Source organism: Cynara cardunculus (assembly GCF_001531365.2).
Source record: "Cynara cardunculus var. scolymus isolate 2C chromosome LG 7, CcrdV1, whole genome shotgun sequence".
Classification (NCBI taxonomy): domain Eukaryota; kingdom Viridiplantae; phylum Streptophyta; class Magnoliopsida; order Asterales; family Asteraceae; genus Cynara; species Cynara cardunculus.
Window position 1 is genome coordinate 3,301,664 of NC_037534.1, and position 23,981 is coordinate 3,325,644.

General features: G+C 34.6%; 2 protein-coding genes across 2 annotated transcripts; both read right to left on the minus strand.

Annotated features, from left to right (window-relative positions):
* Positions 1 to 6,395: 6,395 nt before the first annotated feature.
* Positions 6,396 to 11,125, minus strand: LOC112515979 (BTB/POZ domain-containing protein At3g50780). The gene is made up of 2 exons (XM_025122973.1): positions 9,623 to 11,125; positions 6,396 to 7,573 (listed from the first exon to the last, which is right to left on the minus strand). The coding sequence occupies exons 1-2, from the start codon at positions 10,283 to 10,285 to the stop codon at positions 6,614 to 6,616; spliced, it is 1,623 nt and encodes a 540-aa protein (XP_024978741.1). The 5' UTR covers positions 10,286 to 11,125; the 3' UTR covers positions 6,396 to 6,613.
* Positions 11,126 to 14,456: 3,331 nt separating this feature from the next.
* On the minus strand, positions 14,457 to 23,981 carry LOC112515445 (histone-lysine N-methyltransferase SUVR5). Its single transcript, XM_025122274.1, has 10 exons — positions 23,776 to 23,981; positions 21,528 to 21,969; positions 20,822 to 21,124; positions 20,578 to 20,688; positions 19,113 to 19,223; positions 16,315 to 19,026; positions 15,475 to 15,636; positions 14,892 to 15,008; positions 14,710 to 14,813; positions 14,457 to 14,598 (listed from the first exon to the last, which is right to left on the minus strand). Exons 2-10 carry the CDS (start codon positions 21,951 to 21,953, stop codon positions 14,457 to 14,459), a joined length of 4,188 nt encoding a protein of 1,395 aa, XP_024978042.1. The 5' UTR covers positions 21,954 to 21,969; positions 23,776 to 23,981.

The following is a 23,981-nucleotide window of genomic DNA, read 5'->3' on the forward strand; positions in this document are numbered from 1 at the left end:
TTGATTAATCATTTTTATTGTGGAGAGTGTTAATCATTGATATTACCATCTTCATTATTTTAATTTTATAGAAATAAATAAAACAGTTTCATTAAATTTCATTAAGTATTATATGAAACAATTTCATAACCATACATGAAACAATTTCATCAAAAAAAAAATCTTATATGAAACAATTTCACAAGATTAAACAATTTATGAAAAAATTTCATAAGATTAAACAATTAAAAATCAACAAATAGAGATGGTTTACACATTTTGTACAAATTAAATGATTTACATTTGATCGCCACTCCATATATATATATATATATATATATATATATATATATATATATATATATAGTTTATCTATTGTTGTCACCACTGGTTGTTTCATTGTTACATTAATTGAAATGGAGAGTTGAAAGGGAAAGTTCCAGCAAGCTGTCCTTTTTGGCTTTTGCTTGGTGCTCCAGGAAACTGCTTACTAATATTATATTTTTCATTTTATTATTATTTTAATCGGATTATTAATTTATGCATCAACTATAACTATAACTACAACTTTATTAAAATTAATTACTAATCACATCGAAAAGTGTTATATAAAATACTTAAATTGTTCGGGATCGATTGTAAGCATTAATTTCGTCACTTTAAGAATTTGTTTCGAGATGTTATTATACTTTTCATTAAATTATTAACGTCGGTGACGAATTACCAATTTGGCAGATTGCGAGGGAGTTTTCGTGTTTGTGTTTTCATCGTTAAAAGAGCATGAAATATCTGGTGAAATCCCTCCAAATGAGTTTCATGAATCGTGCTTGATCTGATGCATCTCATCCTAATGTACATCCAAATGTAGAAATCCCTTTTTACACTTGATACATTAATTCTCCTTCTTACTGAAATCCAATCTTTTGTGAGTAAATTGTTATATCATATGGCATATGTTAACTACACAAATGCTTGCTTAAGACATGTGAGAATCTTGTGACAACATTGATTGTACTTCTTCGAAAGCATGTTTTGATGATTATTGTTTATTAGTGAAATTTGAATGATGATTGTCATCTAGTTAGGTTTAATATTTTTTAAAAGTATATATTATTTATTATATACGACAAATGCAACAAATAAAATCACACATTCTTGTCACTTTTGTCAGGTTTTAACCCCTGACCTCGGCCTCCTAGGGGCGTTCACGGTCCGTTTTGGGTGGTTTAAACCCTCAAACCACAAACCAAACAGCAATAGTGTTTAGAAAATTTTCAAACGGAGCGGTTTAATGGCAAGTAACCAAACTGGTTAAACCGGATTACAAAAAGGCGATATGGTCTGATCGATTTAGACGATTTGAGCCTCTTATGGGGTTTAAATTAAAAAAATATTACATTTATCACTCAAACCGCAAAAAATGGACTGATTTAACTTGGTTCAACCAGTTTGAACAATTTAACGGTTTTTTTTGAATACTTATATGGCCTCCTATGAAGCTAAAGACTCCAACAACACTAGACCAAAGGCTGTTTGGTTGGACTAAAAGTTTATGATTTATATGATTAATGGTATATCATAATTATCTAGCCTAAACTTAATTGGCATATCTCTTATGTTCAATGCTTGAAATTATGAATGACAAGACATGATATTTGATGCTATTCCTTGCATATATGCAAAGTTGTCATTTGATAAGTGTTACATGGTATTCATGCCATCTTATCTTTCTCATTAATATTCTTTAAATCAACATAATACGTGTCTTCATTTAACACTTATACATTCAAATCGAACTCATAAAAAAAACCTCAAATTTATACATACAAATACCTGACAAGTTATTTGTATCTACGTGTGCATATTGTACAAATGAATGGTTAGTATGATGCTTCTTAATTTTTCGTTTTTTACAGTGCTCCTTTGTACCTAACCTTATTTTATTTATATGTATGTATGTATGTATGTATGTATGTATATATGTATATAACCTTAGGGAAAGGTTCAAACGAGAACACTTTTTTATTATATACAATCAAATGTGATACTATTATTTCATCACATATGATACACATGTGATACTAAATCAGAGACGCTATTGATTTTCGATGCGATCTTGGTTGCGGGTCAAGTCGTCCTTACATCACTAAGCCCCTTCACAAGTATTATCACATGTGATAAGAGTGTTGTTGATATGATATTATAATCCTTTAAGACCATCACATGTGATGTTAAATCAAAGACGCAGACAACCTTTGGCACGACCTAAGTCATAGAACACGTCGTCCGCACATTACATGGTCCCCTTACGCGTATTATCACATTTGATAAGGATGTTCTCGCGTTCTTGTAAGATAGAGTGTTCTCGTTTGAACCTCCACACCTCTCTCTCTCTCTCTCTCTCTCTCTCTCTATATATATATATATATATATATATATCATTATTTAACATTTGTATATCAATTTGTTTTTTCCTCCATATTTTAATCTCATGTTAATAATTAATTTTAAATAAATTTGATGACCTTTAAGTAAATAAAATCATAAACCATGAAAGTTGATTAAGAATACCCTGAAAATATCTGAAACTTAAAATATCTTTACTATATCGTGGGCCTGGCCCAATATCACTATCACGTATTCACGTCACGTGTATTGTATGGCAACTGCCAAATGCTTAAAATCATGGATCTATTTTATTTCTTCCTTTCTTTTAACATTTAAACTTTTTTATTTTAAATGATTAAGTTTTAAAATTATATTTTTAAATGATTAAATTATAAAAAAAATTTATTTTAAATAATTAAGTTTGTAAATAAATAAATCATCATAATTTTAAACCTAAAATCAGTTTTTATCATTTCAGAACTACGACATTCAACCCTTACACTTAGTGACATTGTTTCCCCTCACCATCATTTGTCTTCCCATTTTTGTTTGTGCTCCATGCAACTTATCGTTGCTATTATTCCCTACCATCGATCTCCCTCTTTTTGATTTGTTTTGTCTTTCAGTTATTCTTTCTTACAACAATTTAACAGAGTACGTATATATAGATCAAGAAAGAGAAAGAATCCAAAAAACAAAAAAGGGAGATCGATGGCAGGGGTCCAACAACCATGGGGTTGGTCTATGATAGAGAACTGATGAAGATGGGCGTAACAGAGTACGTAGAATTTTCGAACAGTAAAATTAAATTTGAGTTTTTTCTAGTTTACAATTTTTCTAGGCATTTTTTTAGGTTAAAAGTTCAATGGTTGATTTATCCAAAAGATGTTCAAATATTTGATCATTAAAAATGAAAATTTTAATAATTTATTTATTTAAAAAAAAATGAAACTTTCAACCATTTAAATAAATCAGAAAATCACATCACATAAGCACGTGTTCAATAGTTGTGCTTAAAAATTCTTTTTTTTTTAAATTATTTAAATTATCTACCGGGTAAGACTTTTGGTCCTTGTTTCGCTCTTATCGGGTAAGATTCTTGCTCTTTACATATTCATCCGGCAGGGACGGACCCAGAATGTTTTCAAACGGTGGCACCATTTGACTATAAGAAAAAAATATAGGAAATTTTTTTCAAACGGTGACATTGTTTGACTATAAGAAACAAATATACGGAATTTTTATTCATACGATGACACAATTTGACTAAGAAAATGACAATAACAAAATTCGAACTTGGATCTGGGGTGGAATAAAAGTCTTGCAAACCAACTCTACCAAATAAAAATTGTTCTCATTGTAGTTTCAAAATACATACGGTTGCCACACAACAATTAATATGGTTGCACCTTTAACGAATCTAAAATTTTTTACCCTTCGGCAAAAAATTAATACGATGAAATAATATAACTTAATAAGTGTTTATCCGGATAATTTTTTGCTAAACGACTCCTAAAACAAAAATCATAATGAATTACTTGTATAAATTGTTGGAGTCCGGTCGTAGAGGATCCAAACCATTATCTCCTCCCCTGCACCCAGATGTGGTCCTAAGAGAATTTCACATGTTGAGTTCTTTTTTTCAAAAAAAAATCCCAATGTATTTTATTTAGATTTTTTATAAATAAAATAATGCCGAATTTAATGTTAAACTATTTATTTACACCAATTTAATATTAATGTTTTCAATTATAATTAAAAGAGTACTCGTGCAATGCAGCGAGACACATCTCGATTTAATATTCTATTTTATTTTTTGTCTCTGTCAATGTTATAATACGATTTTATGTGTTTTTAAGAAAAACAATAATGATTTTCTTTTTGAATAAAATATAAATTTGAATATATCATAAAATTTTTAAAAAAATATATATCAATGTTAATATCAAATCAACTATTTAAAAGTTTTCAATTTTTTATGTAATTTCTTTAATTTTTTTAATTATAATTTAATTTAAGTTTAATAACTAAATAATTTATTTTTGGTTTAATAATATAACATTTTATAATATTAATAATTAAGTATTCTGTTAGAACTTAATGATTATCTTAATTATATTTTAGATATTTTATATTTAAAATGAGATGTTTATCTTGTATTTGATTATGTTTATCTGCAGTTAGTTACACGAATTCATATATGGAGTTTTAATAAGTTGTACTTACGCACAATCTACTTGCAATCTTGAATTTTTAAGTAATATGGATTAATAAAGAGTACTTTACGCATAAAAATGATTTTTAAGAGTTTTTGTCATATGCTTTATAATATAGTAAATATAGATTATGTGTTTTTAAGAAAACAATAATGATTTTATTTTTAAATAAAATATAAATTTGAAAAAAAATATTAATGTTAATATCAAATCAATTATTTAAAAGTTATCAATTTTATGTAATTTCTTTAGTTTATTTTTTTATTATAATTTAATTTAAATTTAATAATGAAATAATTTATTTTTGTTTTAATATTATAAATTTTATAAAGATAATAATTAAGTATTCTGTTAGAATTCAATAATTATCCTAATTATATTTTAGATTTTTTATATTTAAAATGAGATGTTTATCTTGTATTTGATTATGTTTATCTGCAGTTAGTTACACGAATCAGATATGAAGCTTTAATAAGTTGTACTTACACACAATCTACTTGCAATTTTGAGTTTTAAGTAATATGCATTAATAAACAGTACTTTACGCATAAAAAATAATTTTTAAAAGTTTTTATCAAATACTTTATAATATAGTATAGATATAAAATAAAATAAAAAGATAACCAGAAAAAAAATCTAAATAGCATATAATAAAATTGACAATTCAAACAACCGATGAAAAAATCTGGACCAACCTAGTTGGAGGGGTAGGATTCACTTGCCCCCACCAGAAAAGTCAACACCACCTTTTGTTGTATTTTTTTACCTTGAAATCCCATTAATGCCCCCAACATTTTATAGCGATCGCCCCCAACATTTTATACCCTAATTTGTGGATTACTTGATTTGTTGTGTTGTCAAGTATAAGCAAGTAATTATACCTAAGTATATTACTGATTTTGATTTGCTCAAACTTCAAAAGATAGTCTTAGTGTGTTTATATTTTTGATTTTGTTAATGATTCTGCTGTTATCATCTGTTTTATATAAATGATTGTTCGGTATAGTTGTTTACTTGTTTTTTTGTTTACAATAAACCAATTTACCTTCAACTAATACAAATATAACCAAAAATCAAACTAAAGAAAATATATTTATTCAGTTAACTAATTATTCAACCAAAACCTCCTTCAGTTCGAATGGGGTTATTCATCTTTGAATACTTTTGATACCCCTAGATACACACCCTCGATCACCTAAATTCATATACTGATAAGGGTATTCTTGAAAATTTATAGAAATTAGATATAAATAAATATGTACACCAAATTTTACGCTCTTTTTAATCTAAAAACAGTACAAACCATTGAAAATGTTTTAACCTTGTAGGATTAGTTCAACTGGCAATAAAATTTGGACATTTGACCATTAATGTAAAATCGAATGTGATTTTATACGTAATTTAGTCATTTTTTTATTTAGGTATCATTCACGTATGAACCATCTATATATATATATATAGATATGTGTATATATATTCCATGGACAACTTTAAAAAAGATGGGAGTGAAAAGAATAGTGGAAGAATTGGGTCAGAAGGACCACCATTTTTATTTGGCGATAAGTCCGCATGCATTTGCTTCAATCTATCACTCAACTCATACCATGTTGTGAATTGGACCACAACTCTTCATTTATTATCACTCATCTCTTTCAATCCAGACACCAAAACTCATTCAGACATGTATATATATATATATATATATATATATATATATATATATATATATATATATATATATATATATATATATATATATATATATATATATATATATTCAGACAGAAATATCTGTTTTCAAAACTCCATCCCAGCAGAAAACAATTCAGATATATTGTAGGCCTTAATTCTCATATTCATTTTTAACATACATACACAATTAAGCTTCATATACGCTATATATATATATTATTAAAAGTTCGATTAGTAACACGCCAACTAAACATCGCAATTCTTCAAACAACAATCGATAAACGAAAATCCACACCGTTGCACATATCCGTTACAGCCCTCCACGTTCACAAGATTCGCTAATCCGACGACGGTTGTGTCGTGTTCCCTTGTTCCGTGTACGGTCTAACGAACGTCCTCCGCCACCATACTTCAAACGCTTTTTGAAGATTCGGGCAGTTGTCCCCCGCTTTCAAGAAACTACTCAACCACCCAAGCAAAATAATCTGCTGATCCTCGAGCGGGAGTGTTAATATAGTTCTTCCGATCCCTTCCTCCACGACCTTCCGATCAAATGATTTGCACCCGTGTTGTAACCAGCTGTAGTCATCGATCAATGGTTGTAGCCATGTCTTCAGCAACAAATGGCGGGTGTCTTTACAGGGTAATAGTTCGCCTCTTCCTATCCCGACGAATAGCCGGGCGGTTATGCAGCTAATGTGGTGGCGGTTCATTATAGGAACCCGAGGGTGCAGCGCAGCCAGTTCTTGTTGGCTAGCCCACATGACCGCAAACTCATCGGCTCCATGTCGGTCGGCTAATATATCAAGTAACCACGAGAGATTATCGGCCTCCAATGCCATCTGTTTGACCACCGGATTCTTGACTTCTATCGGTTGTTCTGCAAACTCCGACTGAGCCACTTGCCGGAAAAGAAACAACAACGAACCCAAGCAGGTTCTACACGAAGCGTAAATGGTGGTGTTACAGAGGTCTCCGGAGATCGATGAGCTACAATTCGGAAGAGATTTGTTGTTTTCTCTCAGAAGCTTTAAGACGATGGATTTCATTTCTCGACGCCCTTTTTCTTCGTTGCTTTTTAGCACGAGTTGGAGCACGTGAGAGAGGGTGTCTTTCGGGGGTTTCGAAACATCTGAGGCCACACGTTTTAGTATCGGGCTGACCCCGAACCCTTCGGTTTGAAGACGTAAAACGGATGACACCACCCTCTCTTCTTCTTCCTCTCCCACCCAAGGGACTGCTTCCAAGAAATCTAAGCATGATTCCATGCAACTCTTGAACCCAAGCTGCTCTGCAACCTACAATTAGTTTCAATTAGCAACTTTAAATGAGATTTCAATTAAATTCATGATCTTCTCATGAAAATGAAGTCTTGTCTTAATAAGTCAGGAGGGTCATGAATTTATTTAAAATCTCATTTAAGATTATATACCTAAATGAGTCTTTAAAAAGTAGATATCTCCTTCAGTTCGATTTTTAGACGCCGTTTATCAAACGCTTACCAGATAAGCACTTAATGACAAGAGTAACCACCCTCACGTACCTTATCAAGTAACATCCTCAGCCATCAAAATGGATCGATGGTAAGCATCTTTTACCCGGTAAGAGTCTTTTCCCTCACCTACAGGAAAAGATTCTTGGTCCTTGTTATGCCTCTTACAGGGTAAGATTCTTAGTCTTGCCATGCTCATCCTACCCAGTGAACGTTTAGTAAACGGACCCTTAATCCCGTTTAGGTGATTAGAACTCATTCAGCCACCTAACTCCACTAAATGCCCACATTTTATCCTATGGTGGTAACTATATGAATACACATCAGCAAGTAATGCCTCAATCTTTTCCAGCAGCCAATGGGTCCTTTAAGCTTGCATTCTAACTGAATACTCTCAAGGAATACAAGCTTATTGTCATCTTCATCAAGAAAATATGCCACCAAAAACTAAGAAGACACGATTTCAATTATGGAAAAACAGGAATATAAACAAAATTGCAGAAAGCCTTTAACTTTGATGACCAAGAACAGACTTTTATGAACCCCACGATATCCAATTCTAACATCCGGATAAATTTGTCATTTCTAGCTTACTTTTTCTCTTTAAAGATTCGATAAACTGTCAATTTGTCGATTTCTACTTCGAAAGGTGGGGAAATTATTCAAAAAAGACCGCATTTAAATTCCTTACGTAAATTGTATTCTATTTGGTGTCATTTTTAGCACAATGTGATCAAGGGGGGGTTTATTATGGTATTAACTCCCGAGTCAACTCTCATCTTGCCAACAACTTGAATTTATTGCAGAAACTCATTAGTCAAAGACTAATAAGTAATAACATCTTCCATCATCATTTCATCTTCACTGACAATTTTTTACAGAGATTTTGTAACAAAGTAATCAGATGATATTAAGCTACAGTATCAGTCAGATTGCATACCTATTAATAGAACAAAAGATAATTATAATTCATTACAATGTTGGCATTTTTTAGGGTTCTTGATAAGTTTCTTGGTTGTTCATAAAGATCAAAGACAAGCTTCTATTCATTCATTCATTCTGTTAGAGTCCCACATCAGCTGGAGTTGAACCATTTATCCTCAATATATGTTGGAACCGAGGCTCTTTTTTAGAGTAATTTAATGGGGGTCCACAGATTCTCATATAGCTACAGAGTCAAAGTCTACCACTCCAGGGAATCGACACTCCAGGGGCAATATGTATTCGTCTAGCCCCTTCTCGACACTCTGGGACAATCTATGCTCATCTAGTCTCGGTTGGAGGGGGTATGTTAGGGCCTGTTTATTAGCAGTTTAATGAGCTTAATGGACTCACAGCTTATTCGGTCAGCTATACACAATTGTTAGTAGTGGCTTAATAATATAGAAAGTGGCTTACTCATTAAGTTTCCAAGGGGAGTTTTATGCAGAAAGCCAAGTTTTTTCCAAACCCTGATTAAAAAAATATGCTCATTCCATCTATAAAAAAAATCCTCCCAAACAAAAACCTTCCAATCCACACAGACAACTTTATCCATACAGGACTTGGTGGAAAACCAAACGAAAATCCTCTTTAGAGTCTCACATCAGCTAGACTTGGATCATTTCTCCTCAATTATATATCTTGTAACCTCCCTTCTCTCATGCTTTTTTGGAAAGTAATCTAATGGGGATTCCACATATTTTCACACATTCAATAAGATTATAAAGAAAAGAACACATAAATGGAATCATGTACATGAGTTTAAGCATTTAAATCATAGAAAGAAAGTGAGATCAAAGCTCAAAAAGGATTTCTTGAATTGAATGGCCTCTCAAGTATTGGATTGCAAATATAGAAAGATTCAGCCAATTACCTTAAGGATACGAAGAACTCTTGAAACACTTTGCTTGATCAACCTCTGCTTCAATTCTTTGCAATACATCAAGCCCACAGTCTCAACATATGTTTCAACATCCTCACAATCATCAACTTCAATACAATGGAAACTGGGATTCTTTGCCACTAATTTCTCAGCAAAAAATGTGCTGTTTTCCTCAAGAACACTCTTGTGAACACTTAACTTCACAATAAACCCTTGTCTACCCATTAACACTACTTTCAAATCACCTGTTCCAGATTCACCAAATTCAATAGATACCTTTCTTGGCAAATTTTCTTGATTGGGTCTTGATCCTGTCCTCTCTGCCACAAGTGATGCACCAAGAGCAGGTGGTTCAAAACCATTTTTCTTTTGATCATCAGGAAGAACAGTTTCTGATTTTGAAGAGGCACGTGATGATGGTTTTTTATCAAGTTCAGGAGAATGTTTCTTGTGATCAGAAGAAGTCTTGATAGGTGGAGATGATGATGATGATGATTTGGGTTTGTTTAGTGGGTGGTGGTGTTGTGTTTTTAGGGTTTTCTGAAACATAACAGGAGAAGGACAACACCAAAATCCTTCTGGGGTTACAGCTATTGGCACATTTCTAATCTTGGTGTGCCCTTGTTCTACCTTTGTTAGTCTAATTTCCGCCATTTCATTAAACTTCAAAAGCTAAACTAATTCAAAAGAAGATATGGAAGTTATGGCGAAACAGAAAAGATGGAGAAGAACCCACAAAAGATCTCAAGTAACCCTCAAACATTTTTCAAGAAAAGAGTCTCTTTCTTCATTTTTCTTGGTGGGTTTTAACTAAAATGCTATAACTGAATGTTAATTAAGAACCCACAAAAGATTTTCAAGAAATTCTCAAACAATTTTCAAGAAAAGAGTCTCTTTCTTCATTTTTCTTGGTGGGTTGTAACTAAAACGCTATAATTGAATGCTAATAAGAACCCAACAACACCAAAAAAGAATACCCTAAACACAAAATCACAAGAAAGCAAGAACCTTACCGTTGAATGTTGATCAACATTTCTTGAAACCCTAAGAACATATAGCAGAATTGATAGAAAAAAGAAAAAGATTGAAAAATGGAGTGAAGGGTGTTTGATATATCAACTGTAAAGCATCAAAAAGCACAAAAAGAAGGGAGATTAACAGGTGGAATGATTACAGAATCCCAATAATATATTATCAACATCATAAAGAAGGAACAAACCGACCCAAGAAAGGAAAAGAAAAGATAAAGGAGGAGAAGGATGAAGAGTCTGATGATGGGTTCATGCTTTTCAGTCACTGGGTGTGTTTTGTAGCAATTTTTCAGCTTTTGATTTTAAATTGTTGTCTCTGCCATTATCACTATTCTCTTTTAACCTTCAGAAGACACACAAAAACACACAGAGTGACTGTGACGGGGCTGTCAATCTTGTTTTTGCTTTTCAAGTACCGAATGCTGTGTCGATATTCGCCAAAGAAAGAAACATCAAAATGGTTTAAAGGGCAAAACTTTAATCATTCATTTCCTCCTTATAATCAAGATTTGCAACACCCAAACAGAGCTGCCTTTGGCCCCTTGCTCTCTTTTGAGTAATTTACAGTTTACTCCCTCTTACCATTGTAAATAAAATACAGAGACGGTCTCCAAACACAAGGGTATATTAGACACTTCCCGAATATTTTGGATTAAAAAAGCTATATACAGTCACACATGTCAAAATCCCAATGGTTCTACACTTCGTCTTTAGCCTCAGAATCAGGCAAATACCCCCCCAATTTTCCCTTTTCAAAAGTACATATTCTTGCATTTTATATCAATATAAGGTGGATGGGTTCACTTTTATCATTCATTTAAATGTTATATATATGTGTATACATAATATGTACACATGTATAAAAACAAGGAAATATCTTCAATTACTTGTATACATATATATACTGTATAGATAATGAATGATATATCTTTTGGGATTTTCTCAAACAATAAGAAAATGAGCAAGAAGACCTTGAGCAAAAAACTGGGAGTATTATTGAAAAAAGATAATGGGTTTTGTGTGTTTTTTAAAGAAAAGTGTGGTATGTTGAGTGAAGTGTAAGGGAACTTGGAATAATTTAGTAGTAATAATGCTTAGATATGAGGAAACCACACAGTTGTCATGTGCATATTTTGGTGGTTTAAATGAAATTTGTACTGGGTTCTAAGCAGGTTGACCAATTTCATTCATGAATCCATGTTACCTCAATTAATCCATATACCAATTTCCACCCTGTTTATTCATAAGATTTCATTAAATTTTCATGAAATCATTTCAACTTCACAGATCTAAAATTGTCCAATCTTTTAATATTAAACATAAAAAGTTCGATTAAATTGAATTAAAAGCATTTGGAGAGAGAAAAAACTATCAAAATCGAACCTCTTTTAGTTATTTGATATAAATTCCTACTTTCATTTGTTGAAATGGTGCTTTCGGGAGTGTAGTTCTGTCGGGAGCTTTGCTTTTATACACAACGTGTTCAAGTTTGAATACTATTGGAGACGGGTTTGAACCCCTCTGTTAGTCTCAGCTATTGAGTCAGCTCTGAAATGTCTACTCACATGAAGTCCTAAGGGACGGATTCTATATGGGATCGATCGATAATGAGCCTTTTGCTCAAATTTGTTAAAATGGTGAGGTTTTGGTTTAGGAAAGAGGGTTGAAGAAGGGCAATGATATAGTTTGGAAATGATGATTGTGTGGAAAAAGGGGGCTAAGATCTGTCATCATTTGTTGCCCTCCATTAAAATATCTCACCCCTCTTGTCTTTTTGTAAAGATGATGCTTGATGTGCAGTTTTGGTGATTGAATGATGTTCTTTTTCATTCATTTATGCCCTTTTGTTAGGATCTTAATAAATTTGATGGGACTTAGCGGTTTATTCGGTGAGTTATACATAAAAATTGTTTGGTAGGGACTTAATAATATAGAAAGTGGCTTATTCGGTAAGCTTCTAGAGGGAGGTTTATACAGAAAGCCAAGTTTTTTACCGAACTTGTCCCTCCCAATTAAAAAACCACGCTTCTTTCATTTATGAAAACCCCTCTTAAACAAAACTTTCTCGATCTATACAAACAGATTAATGCATATAGACATGGACTTATTGGAAAACCAACCAAACAGTCCCTTAGTTGGTTCCTATGAGCAATTTTGTATTGGCCATATTTGACAACTATAAGCCAACTTATTTTTTAAGTTTACTGAAAAATCCAATATCAGTTAGTTTGTTAAAACATGATCATACTAACTGTTTGGATAAAAATTCTTAAAGTATACATTTTACTTACAATCATATTGTAATTTACAACAGTTGTCACGCAAAGGACGACGTCCCTGTTTACGTCATTGGTGAATTGACGATCTCAAGTGTCGTCCGCAGTTTTTACTCTTAACAAGGGTTTTCCACGTCACCAAATTCTTGTGTCTAATTTATTTTATTACATTTATCACGTGCTTATCGAAGGATACGATCTTTAGTTGTTAAAACTCCACATCAGCCTTAAATTAAATTTTGGCATAAACACCATCATTTTTCAAGATTTGTGAAACATAAACAAAAAAGGCAAATGTAGAAACTTATGATCAAAATATGGTAAGCCCAAGGTCAAAGTTCAAAACTTGTCTACAGTTTTTCGATCTCGACTTGTATATAAAACGACCTGCTAAACATAAGCGTAAAAGTTTTATTTAAATCTAATGCTAAATCCCTGTTTCCTAATCGAACTTCACGTTGAAAATCCTATGCAGGCTACATTTCATTGAAAGCGAAAGAAACTAAATATTCACGTTCAAGATTTGATTCGTAAGTCAGAAAATCTTGCATCTTCGACCGCTGCCTTTTTTTTCTTGGATTCATTGCACACGACCCCTGCAATTCACAGCCCCGCATCTGCATTCACACCCTTTGCCCGGTGGTGCCTTGTACATATAATCAAAACTCAGTTCTTCGCCTGCAGCTATCTGCGCAAGAATTTTATAGAAGAAACGGAGAGTAGAGCCCTTCGTTAACTACAGTTTTGTCATTCGGATGATATAGTGAATAGAGAAAGGCTAAATTCTTACATCTCGACTGGCGTAGAGACCAATGTGCGACAACTGAGAATCCAGACTCTCGATAAGAACTTGATGGTTCTCAAGGTTGGGAGAACAGCTACAAAGATAACATAATCATGAGAATAATGACTTAATCCCATTTGGGTGTTTTTTAAACCCGTAACAATCTGAAAGGTTTCTAGGCATTCTTGTGTATGGAAGTGACGTTCTTCTGTTAAACAATGACATTCTCAAATCTATAAAAGGTTATGGATTTAAAAAGAAAACGTGACACGAGGTCATTTAACCAAAAGACCTCATTTGCATATGGGTCCGTCGGTTGAATGGCCTCACAATTTTCTTTTAACTTCTTGACCTTCTGACATATCTGATAATAAATGAGATTTTAATTAAATCCACGACCTTCTTGTGAGTATAAACCCGTTTTTCCTTGTATAAGTCATGAGGTCATGAATTTAATTAAAAACTCGTTTAAGATCATTTACCTAAATGACCCTTGAGCGGAATAGTCTATTTGGGGCTCAGGGGTATGGCTACACATGCATGCTCTGTTCTATCGACATTAATGAATTGTGGCTTGGATGGAATGAAATGAAAAGCTTCATTCTTTATAAATCTTTTTTCCCGGTTTGGAATGGAACAGGATCAATTAGCAAAATAATACCGTTTTCCTCCCTTTTTTCGAGGGTTATAATCTAAATCACGTTTCGTTCAAAGGAATGTAAAACAACATATTTTTACCTGTGATTTATGTAACGCGATACATTCCCATACTTTGTGGCGTCAATAGCATAAGAAGCCTCCCCCTCAATTAGCCGAATCATGTCATTAACCCGAGCATCAATCTCATAGATAAAGCTACAGCCTTCTGTAACATACCTGATTTTCCCATAGAAATTCCAATATTAAGATCAGAGTTTCGATCTTTTGATAATTCATATAAATAAATGTTGAAATTTAGTTCTTTTGAGAAATGGAAGAACGCAAAACCTTTGACGCCTCTTATTTGCTTCCTGCTCATCTATAACCTCGCCAATATACTCGCAAACAAATGTGCCATGATCAATTGGTTCCCCCGCTCTTACTGCCCATCCCTGCAAGTTTAATCCGTGGTGCTAAAAACTAACGAAAACGATCAAAAAATTGCTAAAAATAGAAGTAGGTGACATTACCTTATCCTCTGTTTTGAAGATCTCCAACTTCGCTCTTACCCCATTTTGAAGAACCCTATTTGGACAGTTTTTATCGCAGCTGCAATTCCTATTGCATTCGTATACGAGGTAACCCTCCTGATCAACATGAACATTGAACTTAACTATTGAGTTTGCAAGAATAAAGGAAGAAGATCTTGTAAAATATATGATTATTTGAAGAAAACTAAAAAGTCCAAGTAAATCTGTGTTCTTTTTGTGAATGATAGTCTGTCTGTTGTTCGGTTACCTACAACAATATTTGTTGGATCATAGGGGGAAACTTCAAATGAAAACCATAACCATCTTGAGAACATGGGAACCAACTATTTCATGTATTATTCATAATGAATAACCCTAAATATTCATCATGAATATCATGCATTTTCATTATGATAATTTCCGTGATGAATATCTATCAAGACATTCATCATGAATAATACATGAATAGTAGGTTCTGAGGTTCTCAAATTATTTACAGTTCTCATTTGAACTTGCCCTGTTGAGTCGCATACAATGAAAAACGACAATAGCACTGAAGTTAAAGGCAAGTTGGCATAATTACCTCGAGAATGATCCGACCTTTGTCATCATAAGGGAACCTTCCTTTCATGGATTTGCCATTTATATCCTTCGCATCTTCATAATCATTATCAAAAAGATAGACGTGATCGCACGCCTTTGGCGAGCACGTTGAATGTGCACATCCACAACCCAACTGTAGACTCTGCGAACAAAAATGTAAAAATCATCTAAATTCCAGTTTTATAGTAATTAAGCGAGACCACAATAACTTATCTGAGACATTATGCTTCCACTTCAGATGTCGAAGAATCTACCCTAAGCCCTACGGGTTCGTTTACCAACACAAATTTGAGTAAGCGCTAAGCAAGCAAGGGCATGTTTGTTAGTAGCTTAATGGGACTCACAGCTTATTCGTTCAGCTATACATGATTGTTTGATAGTGGCTTAATGATATATAAAGTGGCTTACTCAATAAGCTTCTAGGGTGAAACTTTATGTAAAAAGTGAAGTTTTTTCCAAACCGTCCTCTTCCAATTAAAAAACATGCTCCTTCCATCGATGAAAAAAACCTTCCAAACATAAACCTTCCCAATCTGTAGAGACAGATTAATCCACACATACAACTTTATCCATACAGGAGTTGATGGAAAACCAACCAAACAGTCCCTGAGAGTGCAGTATGGATAAGCGCTGACTGAAAATGGTTGTTTACGAAGTGTAAGGGTAAGGGTTGACCAAATCACCAACCGAGTTAGAAAGCAACCCCTTTCTTACGGGGTCAACATCTAGGTCAGCATATCTGTGGGCCAGGTAAGCACCTCTTAGCCAGTAAGAGGCAGTCAGCATGTAGTAAACGGCTTGAATAAACAATCAAGATTACCTGCGATCCAAGATCAAGAGACTGATCAAGTAACGGCTTCGTGACATAAGTAAAGCTTTCCCAAGGCAAGAAACACGCGTTAGTTTGACCATCATCACCGTCAGCAGACCCGTGAAGCGATCCTAAAAGATGTTCATCCACTACACACGCAATTGGAACGGACTCCTTTCCGAAACTTATATCGTCACACAAAACAATGGCTCTTTCAGTAGATTCTTGCCTAGAATGGTTGAAATTAATAATATAGTGGCACTCATCCATAGCCCACTCGCTTGTTATGGCGGCTGGCTGATGGATTTCAGCCATGGGCCTAAAAGAACCATCAGAAAGAGATTTTAAAGGCGGCAATTGATGTGAATCTGTGATTGATTTACATCCTTTAGAACAAATAAACCCGTCTTGATGCCACTCAACTAGAACATTATGTTCGCTGCAAAGTTTTGCTGCTTTTAGGTACAATCTTTCGGGCAAGATTCCGTATTTCTTCTCTAATGATGCTTGAAAGCTTATTCTGCAGCAAGCAGAGCCAGCTATGGCTAGAAGCTCGAGATTTCCTGGATGTCGTTTTGTTTTGTTAATTTTTGAAAAAAGTGAGTTTGCAACATCTGAGCATTGAAACTCTGCCAATCTACCAAGACTGACTGATTCAGTTGACTGAAATTCCCCTTCTACCACTTCTCTGAATGGTGCTTGAATGTGTTTCTTTATGCTTCCAGCACCCCTATTTCGTATCTTAAATTGCGCTGCTCCTAGACCCTTTTTGAATCTTGGACGAGAAAGTCTCCCAGATTTCAGTTTGTTAGCGTAGAACGGTACCCCTCTTTTGGAGACACGAGAACCAGTAGGAATCGAGCCCATGTGAGCAGCTTGATGATGTCGACCAAGATCAGGTAGCAAATCAAATTTCAGCCCACAAAACCGGCATATGTACTTTTGCAAGCCATCTTGATTATCGGAATTCACATTCTGTACTTGAGTATAATCCCGTGTCTCTAAAGAATCCTCACCTAACTGAACCACATGTGGCAGGTTGAAATTGGCGGGATGGTGTGAAAGAACGTGGGACCATAACTGGTCCGGATTCCCAAAACGGCTACTGCAAGGAATACATTGGTAAAGCATGCACTGCTCAACGAACTGAACATGGTGCCGTTCTTGAACATGTGCTTCGAGAAGGTTATTTTCCGTAAAAGAATCCAAACAGATGGCACAAACATAGCGTTTAAACAGCAACCGTGCTTCCTCTTTATGGTTGTCGATCCAGTGTTTGGCAAGCATTTGGTCATCAAGAAGCTTTTCCGAGCAAATATTGCACTTGACGATACCTTCAACATTATTTTTGTTATCATCCGCCATCAGAAATTTGACCGGTTCTTCGGTGGCAGAAGAATTTTGTGCAATATTATCGCTATTAAACCCCCAAAGCCTAATCAGTCTTTCCTTTTCGCTACAAACCAACTTTGTTAGAAAATGTCGGGTTTTTACATCTTTGGAAGCTTCAGACATCACCCATTGGAGCTGGATTTCCTTCGGAACCGGGCTTCTTAGAGAAAGAACGCTTTTAAAGAACTTGTAGAATAGCTCACATGCTTGATGTAGATGTAACTTTTGCTCATGTGATTGACAACTTTTAAGAAGATCGATAAACACTTCTTTTGAAATGATCCTACTCTTTCCGTTCCTTGCCCGTTTCAGCCAATTGGGCAAGTGTTTCTCGCAGTAAAGTGTATGCCGTTTTGGAGTTTCACGGCAAGAAACACCATCACCAATGCAGTAAATGGTTTCAGTACCATTATACTCTTTTCCCAACTGTTCGGTTTGAAAAAGGCCGTTGCTTGTATCCACTGGGGGCGGAGTTCCAAAATGCCCTGATATCACAATTTCTTTGCAACTATTAGCCTCAGGTAAGTCTCGGAACCTGTCTTCTATCTTTCTTTTAAGTTTGTTTTCGGGTGGAGAAGGCAAAATTACCACAGTATCCTTATTAGATCTGTGTTTTTTACAGAAAGAAGATCCAGGAAGAGACCGATGCTTGCATTTGGTACCAAGAACAGTAGTTCCTTCACACATTTGTGCATCAACAGGGGGAGTGCTGACCTCCGGTTTTGCTAGATTGGCAGAAAATCGAGAAGCCAAATGTACACAGCAATAAACATCTCCATCATTTGCCCATCTAACACAACGCCTTCCTTTCGCTTCAATGAAAGCTGTACACTGTTTATTCTTATTTACTGGATTCACTTCCAAATTTTTTAAACGGGTTTCTTGCATATTTCCAGCTTCAACGACAATCTCACCCCATCTGTCCGTTGTGCTACTACTAGGATAATCTATGGTCTCGGTTGTTCCCAGAAGAGAAACTTCAGCCCGTGAAAGCCCGATAGGGGAATTCACCATTTGCCCATTAAAAAATCTTGAATCAATTTCAATGGGTAAAGACTGATTTGAACCTTCAGTTTCCATCTGTGGAGTTTGCATCTCAGCACGACGGATTTCAAGCTTGGGCCTTTTCCTACTAACTTGAAGACCTGTGTTGGAAAAACCATCGTTGCTTTGCTGTTCGGTGTCTCCAGTGTTGAATGAAGGATTTGACATTGAAAACCATTTCATAACTTCCGGTTTCAAGGTTTTCCACTCGGAACCCACTTCAGCCTGCACTGTTGCATTTGAAAGCATGTGCACTTCATTCCAGTTAATCGCTTCCCCTAACTCCTGAAATTATATAGACCCAAAAGAAAAAACCCGTTTAAATGCATTCTAAAACACTACCTTTATCAATACACATAAAAGGAACATACCTCCTTCAGCATTTCTATAGATTCAGCACTATTTGCATTCCGACATTGTTGCATCCATGTTTCTAAAGAATGTTCTAGCCAGTAAGAATTTATGAAACGCGCCAATATCATCTGGAAAGAAAATCGATAATGTCACCTTAATGTCCACCAATACAAGTACACGAAAATATATCTAACTCCCTCCAGAAGTAAATGATAGGCTTTTAAATCTTGCTCAATTGGAGTGATTGTTTGGCCTTTAATAATTAACCCGTTTGTTATGAACTTTTTTCCAAATTAGGGAACATGCCGATGAATATGAGAGATTCAGAAAAGAAAAATGCATCCTTTTATTAGCAATGATTGGAGTATATAATAGAAAGCATAGTGCCGATCAAGAAATAAATCATGAAAACAGTTGTCACCAGGTGTTCAATGTAAGTTTCAGATTCAATTAAACTCCCAAAATTTTTTACCATTTCAATAGTAAAATCATGTAACTTTTTCTTACACCCCTATCATACACCAACTTCCATGAAGATATACACATGTGTATGAATAGCCACCATTAAAGATGCAGCCAAGGAGATGGTAGGAGTATCTTCAGGGAAGGGCTAAGGCTGTAGGGCCCGACCAGATCCTCATTGAGGTGTGTTAGTGTCCCGGGGGGAGGCAGGATTGCTATGGTTGACAACCCTACCTAACGTCATCCTCAAGAATGCTTAATGCCAAGTGAGTGGAGGCTTAGTAAAGTGATAGCGCTCTATAAGATCAAGGGCAATGCACAGAGTTGTGGTAGCTATCGGGGGATAAGACTACTTAGGGCTTGTTTGTTAGCAGCTTAATGAGCTTAATGCGACTGACAGCTTATTCCGTCAGCTATACATGATTGTTTGGTAGTGACTTAAATGATATAGAAAGTGTCTTATTCAATAAGCTTCTAGGGGGCGCTTTATGCAGAAAGCCAAAAAAATTCCAAAGTTGCTCCTCCCAATTAAAAAACGCTCCTTTCATCTATGAAACAACCCTCCCAAACAAAAACCTTACCAATCTATACAGACAGATTAATCCACACAGACAACTTTATTCATACAGGACTTATGGAAAAGCAACCAAACGGCCCCTTAGCCACACAATGAAATTGTGGGAACAGGTGACTGAAGCCTGTGTGCAACGTGAAACGGCGGTGACATAAAACCAATTCCGCTTCATGCCACGGATGTCTAAAACCGAGGCAATCCATCTTCTCAGCAGACTTATGGAAAAGCATAAAGAGCGTAGAAAGGATCTACACATGGTGTTCATAGATCTTGAGAAGGCATATGTTAGTGTACCATGTGAACTGATCCGGGTCTATTTGGTTTTAAGGGTTTAAGCAAGTTCAAACTAAGTAATGCAAATGCATGAAGTTAAAGCCACGATAACTAAAGTATAAGATAACACGTATCCAAATAAAGAAACATCATTCTCAAAGCAAGAAATTTACTTTTTCAAGTTTAAGAAGCATATTCCCAAGATCAGAATAATCTTTACATCGGGAAGCCTCCAATGCAAAATCTTTCCACACTACCATGCTACGAGCAGTCTCTGTCAGAGCCTAATAGGGTTAAACATAACCCACCAGAAGCAAACACAAAGAAACGAGCACGAGTAAGAGTTGTATAACAATAAAAACAATAATCATATCAACAAACAGTTAAACAACTTCCAAGTAGTGACTGATCACAAACCTCATTGTTCAACTGTTCAATGGTATTTATCATGCTAACAGCAATCTTTTGCATGATAAACCGACGTGCAACAGTCAAGTCTTTCAACACCTTCACCCCGACATTATGTGACCTATATGCAATGGGCTCGGGGAATTCATTGATTGGGCGAAGAAGCAGCACATCTGCCCAAGAATAATTTCTTTTTCGCGGAAAAAATATCACGAGATATTGTTTCCTGTCATGGGTAGGCTTTGCTCTCACGGTTGACAATGGCCAGTCAGATCTTGCACACCTTATCCCTGCTTGCCACTTCCCTCTCCACTATATTATGAAGAAAAAGAACAAACAGAATTCAGTGCATCCACTTTAATTTCATATGTGATCCCTAAATGAAGTTAACAAAAAGTGGCTGGAGCCTACCGGTAGTGTCATTGCATGTGGCATTACATGTTGCAAGCTTGAATCCCTTTGGCTGTCTTTTTAATTTTTTGCTAAAAACAGCAGAAAATAAGGAAAAGCCGCTTGGGTGTTGCAAAAAACCACTTGCATGTCATTTTTAATGAAACCATACTTTTTACAATAATTTTTTTATTTTATATTATGCTAATTATTTTTCGCCCCCGCTTGGAAATTATTCTTGATAACCAGATAATAGATCATACAACAAAGAAAACAGCCTGCAAAAGCTAGTTTGCAGCATTAGAACGAAAAATTAAACACCAACCTTAACCCAAACAGCCATAGGTTGATCTTGTTCTAGCCACTTGGGTTCTGAACGAGAGGACTCGCACTCCTGATTCCCAGATGGCAATTCTCTTCCAACAGTATCGGCATCTAAACTGTCAACTCCAGAATCACGACTGTTAGAGGATAACTTTTGGTCATCCACCTCAAGCTCATGAAATGGCTCCCTTTTAGGATCGCCTTCTATGGTTGGTGATGATTCATCAAGCTTCCAATCACCATCACCAAATTGCTCATCATCAGATGCTTCCATATTAAGCACGTGATTATCTACTTTCGTATTTCCTTCTTGAATTAGTTCATGTTTGTTTGCCCCTCCATCATACATAAAAGCTTTTTCAGAACCTTGATTCGGACTATTAGATTCTCCCGCATAATGTACATCAGTACAAGGTAGAACTTGCATGATTTCTCACTGGAACCTGTTCACCATATAAAGACTACATCATAAATGGAAAAAAGAGACGTTATATATGATTAGCAAACAGAATAGAACCTATAATATATATATATATATATATATATATATATATATAAGAAAACTATCCAAGATGCATTACATATATGGAACATGTAGGCTAGAGAACAAATCACAGTGTATCTTTATAATATTCATATGTAAATGCATATGCAAAATATGGGATTTCATTCACATTTCAAGTGAAGAGGTTATTCACAGTGAACCTGAGCCACAATTCGATCACTATCTCTATGGAAGATGAAACATACAGCCTCTCAATCAAGAAAATGAGCAAGAAATGGCAATAAACAATTTATGCAATCTAATTCCTTAGCATTACAAACATCTGTTGAGCCTGAATTTTCATTAAAATTTGCAAATTAATTGCATATGCTGTTCCTGATGTGTTATTTAAAGTACTTCACAGAATGCCTTCATTCCTTCATATTGAGTGAACTCAATGTCAATTGAAATAAGCATTTTCATGACAAAAAAATGGTAAAATCACATATAGGTGACCAATCTAAGCTCGGAATGATATTCTTCGTAGCGAAATATGAAACCTGTATTTCAGAAAAAGTTGTGCAATATAATGGAAGAAACTTGGTTTACAACAAACTTCCAAAAACCCCACAAAACTCCTCATCATTTATGATGAAAGGATATTTCTTTCTTGTAGCATTAAATAAAAACTTTATATAAAGAAAAATATCTACTTTACTGCAATAAAAAGCGAAAAATCCAACTGTACTAGCTATAGTTAAAAACCTGTGAGTTCTTTTGCTTGTTAGTGATAAAAATCCAACTTCTAAGCACTAAAACTAAAAGCCCGCGCGACATATTCTAGAGGTGTCAATCTCATAACTAGTATGCTTAGAAACTAATTACTTACAGAAAGAACAGATAATAAATAATCAAATGCTACCTTTCGAACTGCGATCATATAATCTACAAATGCATCATAATTAAAATCTATTTAAGCTATAATCAACAAGTGTCTCATACCAGAATCTTTCTAACTCACTGTTAAGTTCTCATTTGCTTGCACTAATTTTTGTTTACCAAACATAACAAATAAATCCAGAACTAGAATTTAGTTAAGTCTGTATATTCCAGTTGCTGCAGAATACAAAAACCCCCAAATTTAGGGGGAAAGATTGCAGGTTTCTAGAAGAATTTAAGCAAATTAGTACAACAATTTGGCATAAACCATTATGGATTGGAACTACTACCCAATCCAAGTCCATGTGTTATCAAAAAACAATAAATCAAAGAAACCCACAAATTAAAAACCCCTTAATTGGCAAATGTTAGACTAAAATTGAACAAAAACCCTAAAAGAAAAAAAAATAAAGATTCTGACACATCAATTGCATGTCAAAACATGGCTCAACTCAACCCACAAAAAATTTGAAGTTTTTGCTGTGACCTAGAAACAAAAGGTGGGTCCAGATCAAGAATTCCCCATCAATTGATTGACCCATCTATCGAAACCCCAAATTGAAAAACAAAAGCATCGCCTCAAGGAAATCAAGACTTCCTTGAATCAAAGTCGCACATACTTTGATACATTCACTAACTTAAAATTTCTTTTGTCTTGCTACTTAAAAATCTGTCCTTTTTGGTAGTCTAGGGTACAATATTATTGGGGGAAAAGGTCACCAAGAACATGTACATATAAATATCTATATCTATATCTATATATATATATATATATATAAGTAAATTGGGGAAGATATAGAAAAATGGTGGTCTTGTGTAAATGTACCTTTTGCAGTGCGTGGGTGAAGATCACCTTTATGCCATTGTTGGGGGTGGGTGTGGATTTGATATTTTTGTGGTTTATTTGTTATAAAATATAGAAAGAATTTTTAATTTTGAGAAGATGGGTGTAAACTATAAAGTGGGCATGTACCAGGTCCAAAACGAACAAGACGACCTGGATGTGTCTAGAGAGAGAAACCAATAAGAAGG

Coding starts and splice junctions, on each gene's coding strand:
- LOC112515445 (XM_025122274.1), bottom strand. CDS start 21,953: ATGCAAGTTCTACCTTGTACTGATGTACATTATGCGGGAGAATCTAAT. Junction 15,009..15,474: donor AAGGTCGGATCATTCTCGAG/GTAATTATGCCA, acceptor CATGTTGATCAG/GAGGGTTACCTCGTATACGA. Junction 14,814..14,891: donor TCTTCAAAACAGAGGATAAG/GTAATGTCACCT, acceptor TTAAACTTGCAG/GGATGGGCAGTAAGAGCGGG.
- LOC112515979 (XM_025122973.1), bottom strand. CDS start 10,285: ATGGCGGAAATTAGACTAACAAAGGTAGAACAAGGGCACACCAAGATT. Junction 7,574..9,622: donor GAGTTCTTCGTATCCTTAAG/GTAATTGGCTGA, acceptor AACTAATTGTAG/GTTGCAGAGCAGCTTGGGTT.